Source organism: Panonychus citri, unplaced genomic scaffold, assembly GCF_014898815.1.
Source record: "Panonychus citri isolate SS breed McGregor unplaced genomic scaffold, ASM1489881v1 Contig00118, whole genome shotgun sequence".
In the NCBI taxonomy this organism is placed as follows: domain Eukaryota; kingdom Metazoa; phylum Arthropoda; class Arachnida; order Trombidiformes; family Tetranychidae; genus Panonychus; species Panonychus citri.
The window spans coordinates 23663-40261 of NW_026515523.1; the positions used below are offsets into that span (position 1 = coordinate 23663).

Here is a 16599-nt window from a genome sequence, read left to right on the forward strand (position 1 = left end):
ACCGAAAGTGACTAATTAACAGAATTAACAAGTGATATAAACTGTTTGATGGAAAATGTGTGTGTGAATGTATAACGAATTAACGAGAAGAAGAAAACAATTGATTCAATTAATTATGAAATAGAATAGAACAAAAAAAAAGATACTGAGTAATGATGAGAAGGTATTGGAAACACACAAGGTAATTTATAGTAGAAAATATAATCAAATGATCACATTTACCTAATAAAGAACAAAAGTGAAGTTAAAGAAAAAATTAATTAGTTAATTGTTGGAGAAAACATCAACATTATTTAATCATCTTTTCCATCAAAAACACTAATCAGAAGATTTTTATTTCTCGTGTTTACTTTTCTGTTGCCATGGTTACGTTATCACTTCTTCTGGTTAGTTACAGTTTCTCTCTCTCTCTCTCTTCCTCTGATTGTTGGTTAATTATCTTAACCAGTGATTAATTTTTTCTCTTCATTAGTTTCTATCATTTCTAATTGTGACTAATTAATAGCAACTTATTACTTATTCTAATTGAAATTTCTTCTTCTTCTCTTTTTAACTTGTTCTCTTGAAAAGAATAATCATTTTTTGTTCTATTCTATTTTCTCAGTTTCTTCTCTTTCGCCGTTTTCTTGGCTAATTTTTTTTTCTCTAATTTGTTCGTTTATCATTTTGATTGTTTTTTCTTTTTCTCTTTTTTCCATTTTATTAATGTTTTGCTTTGTTGCTTCTAAATAACAGTTTTATCATCACTTGTTAGAAGATCATTTTTTCAAACCTCTCTCTCTCTCTCTCTTCTCTCATCCTCATCCTCTCTCTCTCTCACTTTCATCTGATTAAATTCTATTCTATTTTCATTCAATCACTTGAATCAACACCGTTCACAGTAAACCCTTATTTTTTTTCTAGCGAATCTTTTTCTCCATCATCATTAAGTTGATTTTATTTTGGTTTTCGTTTTGTTGATTTGAATTTTCATCATTTGTTAATTTCTAAGACCTAGTTTTCTTTAATTACCCTGTCATGTGTTAATTTGTGCTCAGACTTGTTCCATTCTACCAATAATCAATCATCTCTGGAAAATTACAAACTATCAAAGAACAAATTATTGTCACAATTAATTGGCCAATATCATTTTTAATCATCACACCAACATCAATTTATTCTTCAAAAATCTTACCAATCTCTCTCTCTCTCTCTCTCTCTCTCTCTCTCTCTCTCTCTCTCTCTCTTTCTCTGACAATATTTTCCATCTAGAGCTTATTATCCAATCTAAATTGCTGCTAATAACTAATTACAAGATGAAGTTTTCTCACTCCTTCTTATCTTTCCATCTTTACCTGTCTCTTGTAATTTATTTACCTTTGTTAAACTGTTTGATCACCTCTACCTCCGATCCCTCGATAAATTCAACAATTACCATGCAAATTGGACCAAAATTTAGTTATAACAACGACACCAAGAAAGCCAACGAAACCTTGTCACTTCCATCTGAGCCCAAGTGTCCAAAGTCCTGCCGATGTACCATTGAAAGTGGTACACCAAATTCCCTTAAAGGTTACACAGTTTCCTGTTCGCGATTGGGTCTCACAATCATTCCTCCATCATCTCAAAGCCCTGTCGAAACAGTTACCTTTGACCTAAGCGATAATGATATAAGTCAGGTTAAACTTTTCGATCACGATTATCCCAATTTAACCAAGTTAAATCTATCTATAAATTCAATCTCCACCATTGAACCAAAGGCATTTGAATCGATACCAACGCTGGAAGTGTTAGATTTAAGTTTCAATAAGCTTTCCAGCATTCAAGATATGATTTTTAACAATCTAAACAACGTTAAAAAAATTGACCTTTCCGACAATGATATATCCAAAATTGCTGCCAATTCTTTTGATGGTCAACAATGGCTGGAGATTTTAATCCTACGAGGAAACAATCTTAAATCTCTACCTGAGGATTTATTTCGAAACAATGAACGATTAAGGATTCTTGACCTTTCTCATAATTCCATGTACAGTTTACCTGATACCCTTTTCCATTTTACCCCGGCACTGACCACCATTGATCTTTCCGAGAATCAGTTTAACTCTGTTCCAAGTGATGATTTAATTGGTGCAACTAAATTAGAGAATCTTGATATCTCTGCTAATTTGATGAAAAAGTTGGATCATGAATCTTTCAGTGGATTATTGTCATTGAAAACTTTAAAGATCAACAATTTACCTCAATTAACTGAGATCGATGATTACACCTTTTCCTATCTACATAATCTTCAACATCTTGAGATTAAATATAATCCAAGGTTAAATCAATTGTCTTCATCAGCGTTTTTTGGTATCACTTTTACTCCAATTAATTTAACGCAAGTTGATCTTTATGGTAATCAATTGTCTCGACTTACTGAGCATACACTTCCAATTTGTAACATTTCACGAGTTGATTTACGAGATAATCAATGGAAATGTGATTGTCATTTTGCATGGATTAAGTCATGTAAACACGATGATCCCATTCACCAGCAAATAAAGTAAGTACAAATCGTTAATTATCTTAATTAGTTACCCGTTTCCAAAACTGATTGTTCAAAGTGTTTATCAGATTTTATTTACATATGAGAACCTTTCAATTTGGATAACAATAATACTCAAAAAAAAGATCGCTGATCTTTTATTATAATAATAATATATTTCATTCTGAATATGAATCAAGTTGAGTTACTGAACTTTCATTGTCAATATGAAATAATGATTAATGTGCAATATCATCTTCATAGTCACTAACTTTTATCATGATATCATTTCCTGCTGGAAGTGTACATACAATCATCACCGTAATGAAATTAAGATAATCAAAATTCAATGATTCAAGTAATATAATTGTGATTCATGATTAAAGTATTGTCTCTGTTTTAGTTAATTTTACACACTCAATTTAGTTCAATTATCTGTTAACTGATCTTTTAATGTCAATTTCATTTTTCATGATGATCAAGAAATTCAATTGAATGTCTGTTCATTGACACTGACCATATTTACTTTCACCTTATACAATTAATAATCATGATAATTACAGTAATTATAGACCTGTTGACTAATTTACTAATTGTGATACTTGGAAAGTGAATCTAATCATGATCAACATATATATGATTAAGATAAGGTGAATTTTTCAGTCAAGTTGCTCCAAAGCTACAAATCAATTAATGTCTTGATCATGATAAATGATTTATCTTTTTGTTTCCATTAATTATTCTGTTGATTATTTACTATTAATGTCTAATTTTTTTTCTCTCTTTTTCTCTTTACTCTACTTTAGGTGCACTTCACCATTACAACTTGCTAGTCTTGAGATCGGTGCCATCAATGTAGACCAATTTACCTGTCCAGCTGAGGCTAATTCTTTCAGTCGAGAGATTCGATTATTCCGTCTATTTGTAGTTCTCTTTGGTGTTTTAACTCTTATTTTCATGGGCTTCATGGTAATTTATTATCTTCATAAAGCCAAAGTAATCAGATCTTTTGGACACAAGTACCAACGAATGGGCTCCATCCATTATGTTAAAGACCAAACCACTGATATTGTCCCAGAATAATTAGATTCATTTCATTTCTTTTTTACCAAAGAATCAATTTAAGAATTCAACTTAAAGTTATTGAATATTATATCTCTAATCTACCACTAATGGTGCTTTTGATAAGAAATTATTACCAATTAATTTGCCACCGTTCACTAATCCCTAAGAGCACTTTGTATTTGCAATTAAATGCAACTGTTGCCTGGAAATCAAAGGAAGCTGAAGGAAATAATCAACTGGAGGACAATAAAGTGCCATAAGCAAAACGTTTACATTGCAATTTAATTTACTTTTCACGCAATCAAATGAATCAACAATTGACCTTACTTACTTTTTAACTTTAAAAAGGGAAATACACAAACTGTAAAGACATTTTTACTACATCCATTCATCATCATCGTAATAACTTTCACCATCATCAAACAATGAAACAAACATCATCAATCTCATTCGTTGATTATTGAACATTTCATTCATTTTCATCATTAACATGACTTTGCAAACTTACTAAATTGTATTATCAAAATTATCATAATGTAACACAACCACTCTAACTAACAATGTAATCAGGTTAGATTGTATTTCATTAACTTTACCTTTAATTTTGTTGTTGTAATACATTTTAATGAAAAAAATGTTACTTTTATTTAAAATTTAATCCATCAGATCATATCAATGGTTTTAATTGTTGATTGTAACAACTATTGTCCATTGATAATGATCATTCCATTTAATTGTAACCATTTCCAGTACAACCAATAAGTTCACAATTAGGATCACCATAATCACCGGAACCAGCACCAGTCATCCCGTTTAAATATTAATAATAATAATCTCTGTTTAATTTTACTATTAATATTATTAATAGTGATTATTATATGCTCTTAATGCTGATATGGTTTGTTGATTAATATCAACTTCATCATTTTTCCCTAAAAGCTTATCAATATAACAAACCCAATGTATATTTTAATGTAATATATTAATAAAAACCATGAAGAAAAAAAAACAAATATAAGATAATCACCATGGTAGATAAATCAGATTAACTTTTATGATAGTTTTTCATATTCAATCTATCGTATGTGTTTACCTTAATTGTTACGCTAACGGTTAAAAATATTATCTCGAGTCTTTTTAACACTTTGAGACTTGAATCCATTCAATCAATTATTATTAATAGATTAAAATTAACTTGGTATTAGAAACTAAAGAGTGTCTATTGTTAGAGAGAGAGAGAGAGAGAGAGAGAGAGAGAGAGAGAGAGAGAGAGAGAGAGAGAGAGAGAGAGAGAGAGAGAGAGAGAGAGTTTAATCAACTAGTAGATTAAACTAATAAGTAGGAAGAAGTTTGGATTCTTTCAATTCGTTACTCAGAGCTTGTGTTTGATAAGATTCCGAGATTTGGAGATCAGAAATTAAGTCAGAACGATTTATCGAATCAACTTTTTTTATTTACACCTCTCAGAGGTTAATGCTTCACACATTAATCACCAGACTGGGTCTGATGGCCTTTCGGCTCTGAGCTAATCACCCAGGTCACAAAGTTTTGTTCTAATATGATTACGATGTTTTGAATATTTATATAAAATTTATGAGGAGCGAAAAAATAAAAAAACTTTTTTCGGTTTTTGCGAGGGTTAGTTGATTGGAGAAAAGATAGATGGCGTTTAAGTAGAATTTCTATCAGCTGATTATTTTTTGTTTAGAAAATTTTTCTCACAACTTTGACCTTCAATTGTCTTAATTGTTGTTTCCTCTTAATTGTTTTTGTTAACTATTAATTGTTTATTTTCTTAGGTATCTGGTGTATTACCTGTGTTCTGTTAAAAATGGTTAAAAGTGAAGATCAATTTGGTAGAGCGTTTGACAGATTTGGAGCAAATTCTACTCATAAAATGGGTAAGTGTTGATTCTCTTCTCGTTTTACTTTTTAATTAATTGAATTTTTGTTTTTTCCTTTTAATTTGTTTGATCATTTTAGCTGTTGGATTAGCAGTTGGCTCAGTATTTTCACTATTCATCTTTCGAAGACGCTTGTGGCCAATTACATTCGCTACCGGATCAGGATTAGGATTTGCCCTTAATGATTTTCAACATGAATTGAACAAAAATTAACAGAAACTAAATTAATTTTTTCTTCTTCTTCGTTAAAAACCATTTTGGATCCACGATTATTTAATTAGAGCTAAAGAAAATTGATTTTATCTATTGATTGTATTGATATTATCATTGAACTTGACGTGAAGACAAGTTCAGATGAAGTCATTATGATGAATATTTACAACTAATGAATTTATCATTAAATCATCACAACACTTGAGTATTTATCCATAATCAATTGTAGAAATAGTTAAATTTACTATTGTTAATATTATTATAAATTGATTTCCGATTAATTTTATTGAAACTTTTGGAAAAAAACTCAATAATTCATTGGATATGAGACAAACTATGGATTCGGATTGGAAAATGATTGAAACTCAAACTATTCCATTACAATTTAGATCACCTTGTTAACAATTAGAAATTTTATCTCTAATGACGATTATCATTGATTAGAAATGTTAATTTTCTGAGTTAATTTCATTTTATCGGGTGAACTTTACTTACCGAATGTAATTAATTTTCTCAATATTTACCTCACGTACAATAAATCCAAATGAAAAGGTTGGAATCGTTGGCCGAACGGGCGCTGGTAAATCGTCATTCACGTTGGCACTATTTAGACTAATCGAACCAGTTGAAGTAACAATTTTTATCGACAATAAGGATATATATCATCACTTGGACTTCACGATTTACGATCACGATTGACGATAATTCCACAAGACCCAGTTCTATTTTCCGCATCTCTGAGAGTAAATTTTGATCCATTCGAGAAATTTAATGATAATCATTGGAACAAGGACTTGACCATCCAATCGCTGAGGGAGGTGAAAATCTAAGCGCAGATCAAAGATTTGAAAAAAGTTATTCCACCAACTAACTAGATTGATTTCCTGTTAGATTTATTAATTTGAAGTTGTTCAAATAAACAAGGAGCAATTGACCAATACAATTATGTATCTAACCTATTGGTCTGTGAGTTTTTGTTCATTCCGTCAAACGATAATATATCATATTATCAATAATAGTCGAGAACACGTTTAATAAGCACTTAGTTTCTCTCAAGTTTAATCAGTTGGTCGTTTGTTTACCATGAAACAAATGGCATGATAGTCAGAATATAAGTCGTATAAAAGCAAAGAATACACAAAATGAGCTTTTACTTTGAATTGATTCGTTCACTTAATTGTATTGAATAGAAAAAAATGAATCAAATTGTTACTTCAAGATTTCTCATTTGCTTCAGTTTCATCATGAGTTTTATTCTGTGTGTCTACTGCCCGGAACCTTCAATACTTGTTCCAATTATTAGAACCATTAAAGATCCCAGTGAGTCGAACGAGCTCATTAACATGTTCCAAACTGATGCTCCTTCATCAAGAATCGTTAGCTCTGGAGGCTCCCGGTCACTTGATGTACTTTTACCTGAATACCCAGGTACCATTTAATCATATGCTTCCACTCTTATGATACAATTTTTTTATTCAGAGATTATATTGTATCAATGTTAAAACGATTCGAATAAACAATTTGAGAAATTGAAATCCTTCAAACAATTATTAATAACCTGTGCTTAGAAATTACAAATTTCAGAGATACAATGTGCAGTCAAATTGTCTTGGGAATTCAAACTGATGAACATCCGAATTTAATGATTTTATCACTACAGTTGAGAAACGTGGTGTCGGAGCAATGGAATTAGTAGCTATTGATATGAAATTGCGAGGGATGTACATTGCCAGGCAATTATGGTGCTTGACAAAATTTCTTGTACACCAGGTTTTTGAATATAATTGAAAAGAGGGATGATTTATATTTAATTTTTTTGTTTTTAATAGTAATTTAGATAAGAATGAATAAGTTTAATTGATAAAAATTTTGTCTGGAATCCAGTAATAGGATTTTTTGGAAATCGGGAAAAACAGAATTGGACAAAATTTCTTGTACACCCCCACCAAAATTTATTGAGGTGTTTTTTTGGTTTGATTGTCAATTAAATTCATTGTTTATGTTATTACAATCAGTTTAAGACCCTTTTGATCAAAATCGGACCAGAGATAAAAAAGATTCACCAGATTGAATTTAACATGGGAGTCTATGGACATGACGGCATTTGGCCTGTAACTCAGAGACCATGCAGGTCAGTGTCATAAAAATTTAGGTACTTATAGTCCTTTCAGTTGCTTACAATAATTCAAAATTAGAATCATAATATTATCTTTATTTTTCACATCATAAGTCCAAAACCAAAAAATTTGACAAAATCTCACAAAAATCATAATTTTCAATGTAAATTTCCTATTAAATTGACATTTTTATGAAATTAAGTTTCGCTGGTGTTCATTTCAGGGTTGAAGAAATACCTTTATCTAGAAAATTTATTCGACTTTACGATCAATGTGTTGACCTTTGGGTTGATGCAAGATTAAAGTTTGAAAAAGCTTTAGAATTGATGGAAGGAGAGTCAAACATTAAGAAAGCGGTTTGGGCTCAATTTTGGGCATCACACCAGCGCTTTTTCAAATACCTTTGTATCGCCTCTAAGGTTAAATATGCAACCGTTTTGAAGCTTTAAAAGACGAAAAAAGTGTCGTCATTGGTTTACAATCTACTGGTGAAGCGAAAACTTTGGAGACACTTGAAGAAAATGGTGGAGAGTTGAATGATTTTGTATCCACAGCTAAGTAAGTTTACCCTTTAATTATCCATTTGGTCTCAATGTCTTTCTGATTGCACAATTGACTCACTTCAACTTTTTTTTCGTCTTTTTATTTTGTCTCTCTAGAGCTGTTTTCCAATCACTCATCGATAAACATTTTCCAGCTCCTAATCGAAAGAAAACTCTTCGTCTATTGGGCTTGGATTCTTCATCTTCATCTTTTCTTGCTGATTTGGGAATTAAAATTCAGCAACGAGGAAGTGAACAAATTCTGATTAGTGAACCTGTCGAGGCAGGTAGTTCTAAAAAAGATTCGAAGTCAAAAGTCAAGCGATTCAAGCGTGACTCTAAGAAAACTGATCTCGGTGGATTTGGATTAAGTGATTGTGATTCTAGTGATAGTGATGATAGTGATGATTTTCTTGAGGTTAAATCAAATGATTCTGATAGTGATGATTTCTCTGATATTGAACCTTGGGATCTTTGGCAGCAAAATAAACTCAAAGAAGAGGGTAAAGTGAAACGTGAAAAAAAGCAAAAGGTTAAAAGTAATCAAAACAATCAAAAGAGACCCAAGAGAAAACTTAAAATATCAAAAAAATTTGAAGGATTCAAAGGTGAATTCATGTCAGAACAAGCCGGTCAAATTTGTGAAGAGATGAGAGACGAATTATTACAAAATTTAGAAATTCTTGGTGAAGTTTTACCTCCCAATACATTAGACGAGCTGATTGAAGAGCTCGGTGGTATCGATAATGTTGCCGAAATGACTGGTCGAAAAGGTCGAGTTATATCTAGTGAAGATGGTTCAATTCAATATGAATCACGAACAGAAAATGATGTTCCCCTTGAGATTCTCAATTTAACCGAGAAACAAAGATTCATGGATGGTGAGAAAAGAATCGCCATCATCTCAGAAGCAGCTTCTTCGGGTATCTCTTTACATTCCGATAGACGAGCGAAAAACAAAGCAAGAAGAGTTCATATTACCATTGAATTACCTTGGAGTGCTGATAGAGCGATTCAACAGTTTGGTCGAACCCATCGATCTAATCAAGTAAATGCTCCTGAATATGTTTTCCTAATCTCAGATCTTGCTGGTGAACAAAGATTTGCATCTATTGTTGCCAAAAGATTGGAAAGTTTAGTAAGTATCAAGTAAACAAAATGATAATTTAATCTAATTTATTAATAGCCACTTGAGCCTTGAAAGAATCGTGAATCAATCATCAAAAGTGTAATTTAACACGATTTTCAACTTTTGTCTTTTCTCTTTTTCTAATATTTTTCTTTCTTCTCTTTTCTTCAGGGAGCATTGACTCATGGAGATAGAAGAGCAACCGATGCTCGCGATTTCAGTAAATATAACATAGACAATAAGTATGGTCGTCAAGCACTCGAACAAACCATGAAATCAATCGTTGGTTTAATGGCACCAATTGTCCCTCCACCACCCGGTTATTCATCTAATTTCTTTGCAGGTTAGATAATTGTCTCTCATTATGAGCACCAAGATTGAGAAAAAAAAGCTAATTTGATATTCTTCTCTTGTCTAAACATCCAATAGATTGTAAGAAAGGTTTAATTGGTGTTGGTATGGTGGTTTATGATTCCGCTACTCGACAATATACTCTCGATAAAGGTAATTGCAATTGAAATGGAAACGCTTTCTCTTTCAAATTTATCAATCACTTAATCATCTTCTTTTCTATTATACTTCGGTTAACAGATTATCAGGTTATTGCCAAATTCCTGAACCGTATCTTGGGATTACACGTTGAACTTCAAAATGCACTTTTTCAATATTTCAGTGACACACTTGATGCTGTTGTTAAACAGGCAAAGAAACTTGGATGGAAAACTGATGGAAAACACTCATCAGATGAAAGCACACTGAGGCACAATCATCGAGTGGGATAGTGATTCAGCTTCAGATTCAGATTCTTAGCTCATTCAAATTTCTCTCTCTTCTAAATTTGTTCCATAGGCGGCTTGTATTGGAACTAATCTGATTGCTGGCCATTTTTTTAGTTTCTTCGCCATTTGACTTCGTCTGTGAACGATTAACCTTTTTTTCCTGCTCGTTAGAAACGCTTGAGTTTGACTGATTGTAACAAATGATTAGCTAAATTCTAATAAAATGTCGAGAAAAGTCCAAACTAATCGACATAAAATCAATACGTTAATCTTTCTCAGATAAATAGTGGTAAAAATTTAGCATTACCTGAATAGTTAAGTAATTTAGTCTCATTCAATTTCCGATATTTTCGAACTCATAATCCGACTAATTCAGATCTCATAGAACCTACTTGATTAATCATGAAGGAAAATCTTCTCAATTAAGACTAAATTGCTTCAGTTTTGCTGTTAACACTCAACAGATTTGATTAGATTATATTATTACCCATGAAAAAGATGATAAAATGTAAAAACTCTGAACAGAAGTCTTGATTATCTTTCGATAGTAAACAACTAATAAACTCATTACTATTCATACATTTGGTGAATTGTTATTAATAAAATGTTATTACAATCATATTGTGGTCATGAATTTTGGGTAAGCGAAGTTCACAATTTAATTGTTTTAATCTTTCTAATTGATATTCTTTTTTATTCCAACCCTAATTATAACGTTAGAACAATTCATTATCCTGGAACACTGGTCATCCAGTGTTGTCACCTTGTTTCGTCGAGACTGGACTACTTTGGATTCCATCGGTCATCTTGATATTTTCCTTTCCATTCGCAATCACGTTTACCCTTCGTAATCCGAAACCCCCTCTCATTTGGACTTGGCGACTTTATATTAAATTGGTTCGGTTAAAGATCAAATCTAAAAAATCGCTCATATCGACTAATTCTGTTTTCTCTTTAATTAGCTATTCTGTATTATCTTAACCTCATCGGCCGTTTATGAAGTGGTCATTTCGTTCACCATCAAAAGTGAATCGTCTTTTCCTTATGAATATTTTTCACCGATAATAAGACTTTCATCTTTTGTAAGTAATCAAGTGTTTCAATTGAGATAATTTTCTAATTTGCATCTTTCTGTGTTCGATACGATAGATTATCGCTACAGTTTTACTCTATTTCTACAAACGTAACGGTGTTCATACTTCCGGATTACTTTTCTTCTACTGGATTCTAATGGTTGTTCAATTTTCTGCTTATTATTGGGTTTTAATTGATTCCAACTTTGTGAGTTATAAATTTCATAACATTTTCGTTACAAAACCATATGAAACTATGTCCATTGAGTTATTATTTATTCAGTTAATCTAAAGATTCAGATTCATTCTTGATTAATTTGAAATTGAGATGAAAAAGTCGATCAACATCTTTGGTTATGTTTCTCACAAAAAATAACCAAATAAGGTAAAGTTGCGATTCAAACGAAACAACGAATTAATTTTCGCTGTTTAAATCAATTTCTTATGATAGAACTCACGATCTTGGACATTTTCACGGTCAGATTTTCTCTTGAAAAGTACACAATTGGCCTTGGTATTGGTCATTTGGATCTTTAATTGTTTCGCTGATGATGTGGACATTGATCGTAAAGGAGGTTTCAATGTAAGTTTGTAAAGATCAACCGAGAGTAATTAAAACTATCTAATAATCAAATTAACTGATTTGATAAACAAAATCTTGTACTGTATTGTAATTGAGTAGTAAATTATTTACTCTTTGTTGATTTAAAAGCTAAAGAGCAACCTTTAATTGAGTAATTAAGCCATTTAACTATTTTTAATTGTCTTCTAGTCATCTGATAATTTCACTAAAACCTCAATTGTGTCCCAATTACTATTCATTTGGTATGATTCTATGGCTCTTCTTGGATTCAGAAAAACGATCACCCAATCTGATCTATGGGAATTACCTGATGAAAATAAAACTCACCTGATTCAAGGATCGTTTGAAAAGCTATTACAATCATCGTCAAAGAGCAAACAATCAAATGCAAATATTAGCACCAACAATTTATTACGTTTGTTGTTGATAAACTTTTGGCCTTATTTGATTGCTTGTGTTTTCTTTAAGCTTTTTCTAATTTTAATTGCATTTGTAAGTCCACAGCTTCTTGATTTATTGTTAACTTTCATCAAATCGGATGATCCATCATGGAGAGGTTATCTCTTAGCTGGTGGAATGTTTATTTCGGCTTTTATGGAATCGATGCTCGATTCTCAACATGAGTTCTGGATTCAAACAGTATCTATGAGAATGAGATCAGCTCTTATATCTGCAATTTATCATAAGGTAATTTGCGAAAAAGAAGATTTTATTTCTTCATTATTAATACTTAATGATACTTTTTTCAGAGTTTACGACTTTCTGGCTTAGGGCGACGGGATTACACTACTGGAGAGATTGTTAATATAATGGCAGTTGACACCCAGCGAATTACTGATTATATCAATACCATAAACGTCCTTTGGTCAGCACCTATTCAGATAATTATCACGATTATCCTTCTTCGCTTTCAAATTGGACTTGTTTCCTCTCTCGCTGGACTGGCATTCATGGCAACTTTGGTTCCAATCAATGGATACATTCGTACATTGGTTAAAAATTATCAGGCCAAAGTGATGCTCGAGAAAGATAAAAGAGCCAAAACAATGTCCGAAATACTAAATGGGATCAAAGTATTGAAACTCTATGCATGGGAAGGAGCTTTCGAAGACATGGTCTCAGATATTCGAGCACGGGAACTATTCTGGCTCAAAAGGCAAGCGATTTGGCACGCAGTCATTAATTTCATCGCTAATTTTGCTCCGTTTGGTGTAAGTAATGTTTCTCCTCCTTTTGCATACTCAATCAATGAATATTATTCATCATCTATCGTTGTCGTGATTCATTTATTAGGTGTCACTTGTTTGCTTTGCAACTTATATTTTAACCGATTCATCAAATGTCCTGGACGCTAATAAAGCTTTCGTTACAATCGCTCTAATTAATATACTAAGAGTACCTTTAACCCATTTACCGATGGTGGTTTCTTATGGAGCAAATGTAAATATCAATTAGAGTCTATTTGTTAATTGAGTGATTGATTGACAATTTTTCTTTCAGTGTATCATATCTTTAAGGCGAATCAACAAATATTTGCAAGGAGATGAACTTGACTTTGATTCAGTTGCTCATGAAAAGAATCATGAATATCCAGTTACTTTTGTAGATTCTACTTTCAGTTGGTCTAAAGATGAAGATTCAGTACTGAGGAACATTAATTTGACCATTGGAAGAGGTAAATTGGTCGCAATTGTAGGACCAATAGGTTCTGGTAAATCGTCACTTTTAGCTGCTCTTCTTGGAAATTTGTACAAGCGGAAAGGGATGGTCAATGTTTCTGGACGAATCGCTTATGTACCACAAACAGCTTGGTTGCAAAATGCTACATTTCGACAGAATATTGTCTTTGGTCAATCTTTTCGAAGTGAAAAATATGAATTCGTTGTTAACGCTTGTTCTCTTGTACCTGATCTAAAGATGTTACCTGGTGGAGATTTAACTGAAATCGGTGAAAGAGGAATCAATCTAAGTGGTGGACAAAAACAACGCATTAGTATTGCTCGAGCTGTCTATGCAAATTCTGATATTTATCTTCTAGATGATCCACTGTCAGCCGTCGATGCTCATGTCGCTTCTTCGTTGTTTGATAAAGTCATTGGTCCAAACGGTTTATTGAAAAATAAGACTCGTATTCTGGTAACTCATCGTATTACATTTTTACCTCAAGTCGATGAGATAATTGTGATGAAAGATGGATCAGTATATGAGACTGGAAAATACGACGAACTTATGTCCAAAAAGGGTCAATTCTATGACTTTATTGTTCAATATTTAGCAGAATCAGAGGCTCAAGATCAATTGGATGAAGATCCTGAAAAGATAAACCAAATGAAATCCAGTGTAAAGTCAGCATTAGAAGCACGACTATCATTGGATCGAACGCTATCAATTGGAGCTCTAAGTCGAAGTATAAGCCGCCAAAGTACACAAACATCCAATGAAATATCGATTGATAGATCAAACTCAATGAAGATCGAAAAGTTCAAAGACCAATCAGAAAATGTTAACAAAGAAAAGCACAAAATTATCGCTATCGAAACAGCAGAAACGGGATCAGTTGCTTTCCGAGTTTATTTTGAATTCTTCCAGGCGGTTGGTTTAGTCTCTATGGTGATCACATTTATATTGTACGTTATCTCGAGCATCTTGAACTTTGGTTACACTCTTTGGTTGACCGATTGGACTGAAGACCCAACGGCAGCCGCTGATTTCTCATCTAGACTTTATCGTCTAAGCGTCTATGCTGCTCTTGGTATGGGTGGATCGTTGATCATTTTAATCAACGCACAGATCATTGCATTAGGATTCCTAAGTGGAGCTGCTTGGATTCATAGCGAAATGTTGAATAAAATAATTCGAGCACCAATGAGCTTTTATGATACAACACCCATGGGAAGGATTCTCAACAGATTCACAAAAGATATTGATAATGCTGATACAACGATCACTTTGAACTTTCGAGGTTTTTTCAACCATTGTTGCCGTCTTGCCATCTCAATTGTCGGTATTTGCACTCAGAGTATTTATCTAGCAGTTGGGATAATAGTTGTTGGAATATTTTATTGCTTCGTTCAGGTGAGTATCAATTTTTGTCCTTCGAACTCTGAACTTTAACTGATCTCTTTTCCCATTTTCCAGAAATTTTACATTGCATCATCTCGACAGTTACGTCGCATAGAGTCAATTACACGATCACCGATCTATTCGCATTTTTCTGAGACAGTAACGGGTTCGACAGTGATTCGATCCTATGCTGCATCAGAACGTTTTATTCATGAGTGTTACCGTCGAGTTGATATGAACCATTCATCATTATTCTTGAACATTGGTGCTTCTAGATGGCTTTCGATTAGACTTGAACTTTTGGGTAACTTGATCGTGACCTGTGTTGCGTTTGCGGCTGTTATATCTCGAGGCTCATCGACTGCGGGATCAACTGGTTTAGCTCTAAGTTACGCACTTCAAATAACATCAATTCTCAATCTTTTTATGACTTCATTTTCTAATATCGAGAACAATATTGTTTCCATTGAAAGATGCTTAGAGTTTACTAAAACTAAATCAGAGGTAAGAATTAAAAGACTCAGCATTTCAATTAGAAATTTCAACTCGTGCCAATGTTTCTTCAGGCTTCATGGGTAAATCACAGCAATCGACCGAGAAAATCATGGCCTGAAAATGGAAAGATTACCTTGAGAAACTATTCTACTCGTTATCGTCCTGGTCTTGATTTAGTCTTGAAACAAATCGACTGTACAATAAATCCAAATGAAAAGGTTGGAATCGTTGGCCGAACGGGCGCTGGTAAATCGTCATTCACATTGGCACTATTTAGACTAATCGAACCAGTTGAAGGAACAATTCTTATCGACAATAAGGATATATCATCACTTGGTCTTCACGATTTACGATCACGATTGACGATAATTCCACAAGACCCAGTTCTATTTTCCGCATCTCTAAGAGTAAATTTTGATCCATTCGAGAAATTTAATGACCAAGAAATCTGGAGATCCATTGAATTATCAGGTCTCAAAGAGTTTGTTTCATCACTGGAACAAGGACTTGACCATCCAATCGCTGAGGGAGGTGAAAATCTAAGTGTCGGTCAAAGGCAATTGGTCTGTTTAACTCGAGCTCTTTTGAGAAAAACTAAAATTCTTATACTCGATGAAGCAACAGCAGCCGTTGATGTAGAAACGGATGAATATATACAAGAAACGATTCGTCGTGAATTCAATGACTGTACAATTGTAACTATCGCTCATCGTCTTAATACCATCATGGATTATGATAAGATAATAGTTATGTCCGATGGAGAGATTGTTGAATTCGATAAACCTTCCAATCTATTGTCTAAACCAGAATCAATCTTTTATTCAATGGTAAAAGAAGCTAAATTAATCTGAGCATCACAATGAACTTTTGTGGTTCCAATTGAAATAATATCATGAATTCGTTTGAAGTTCATTAGTTCAATAAATAAGAAGCAATTGATAAAGATCCAAACTATTACTCTGTGTCTACTTTTTCTCGTTGAATCGAATGACATGTAAATGATTAATAACGAATTCAAGTTGATTAAATTAGGATAATCACTATCGAAAAGTGCGACCTGGCTTATAATACTTATAGTGTATTACCATCAAGTATTAATAGAAATGTGAATGAGAAAATTTCAATGATAA

At 32.6% G+C, this 16599-nt stretch overlaps 3 protein-coding genes across 4 annotated transcripts; all 3 read left to right on the forward strand.

The window, feature by feature from the left end:
• Window positions 1–784: 784 nt before the first annotated feature.
• Window positions 785–4579, forward strand: LOC128390294 (tsukushi-A-like). The gene is made up of 2 exons (XM_053349987.1): window positions 785–2524; window positions 3313–4579. Exons 1-2 carry the CDS (start codon window positions 1296–1298, stop codon window positions 3587–3589), a joined length of 1506 nt encoding a protein of 501 aa, XP_053205962.1. The 5' UTR covers window positions 785–1295; the 3' UTR covers window positions 3590–4579.
• Window positions 4580–7031: 2452 nt separating this feature from the next.
• LOC128390366 (protein strawberry notch homolog 1-like) lies at window positions 7032–10273 on the forward strand. The gene is given in 8 exon segments (XM_053350077.1): window positions 7032–7116; window positions 7316–7430; window positions 8008–8240; window positions 8243–8363; window positions 8465–9485; window positions 9648–9819; window positions 9906–9980; window positions 10068–10273. Coding segments are annotated over 8 exon segments (2013 nt in total). The 3' UTR covers window positions 10259–10273.
• A 348-nt stretch (window positions 10274–10621) lies between these two features.
• Window positions 10622–16420, forward strand: LOC128390306 (ATP-binding cassette sub-family C member 3-like). Of its 2 annotated transcripts, XM_053349999.1 has the most exons (11): window positions 10622–10895; window positions 10976–11152; window positions 11218–11337; window positions 11405–11536; window positions 11780–11911; window positions 12101–12598; window positions 12661–13122; window positions 13205–13351; window positions 13412–14986; window positions 15050–15478; window positions 15541–16420. In XM_053349999.1, the coding sequence occupies exons 1-11, from the start codon at window positions 10860–10862 to the stop codon at window positions 16318–16320; spliced, it is 4488 nt and encodes a 1495-aa protein (XP_053205974.1). In that variant the 5' UTR covers window positions 10622–10859; the 3' UTR covers window positions 16321–16420. The 2 variants fall into 2 exon arrangements, with proteins under 2 accessions (XP_053205974.1, XP_053205975.1); XM_053350000.1 differs by lacking the exons at window positions 10622–10895; window positions 10976–11152; window positions 11218–11337; window positions 11405–11536 and adding an exon at window positions 11695–11713.
• The last annotated feature ends 179 nt before the right edge of the window (window positions 16421–16599 follow it).

Coding starts and splice junctions, on each gene's coding strand:
- LOC128390306 (XM_053349999.1), top strand. CDS start 10,860: ATGTTATTACAATCATATTGTGGTCATGAATTTTGG. Junction 10,896..10,975: donor ATTGTGGTCATGAATTTTGG/GTAAGCGAAGTT, acceptor TTATAACGTTAG/AACAATTCATTATCCTGGAA. Junction 11,912..12,100: donor ATCGTAAAGGAGGTTTCAAT/GTAAGTTTGTAA, acceptor ATTGTCTTCTAG/TCATCTGATAATTTCACTAA.
- LOC128390294 (XM_053349987.1), top strand. CDS start 1,296: ATGAAGTTTTCTCACTCCTTCTTATCTTTCCATCTTTACCTGTCTCTT. Junction 2,525..3,312: donor CCCATTCACCAGCAAATAAA/GTAAGTACAAAT, acceptor ACTCTACTTTAG/GTGCACTTCACCATTACAAC.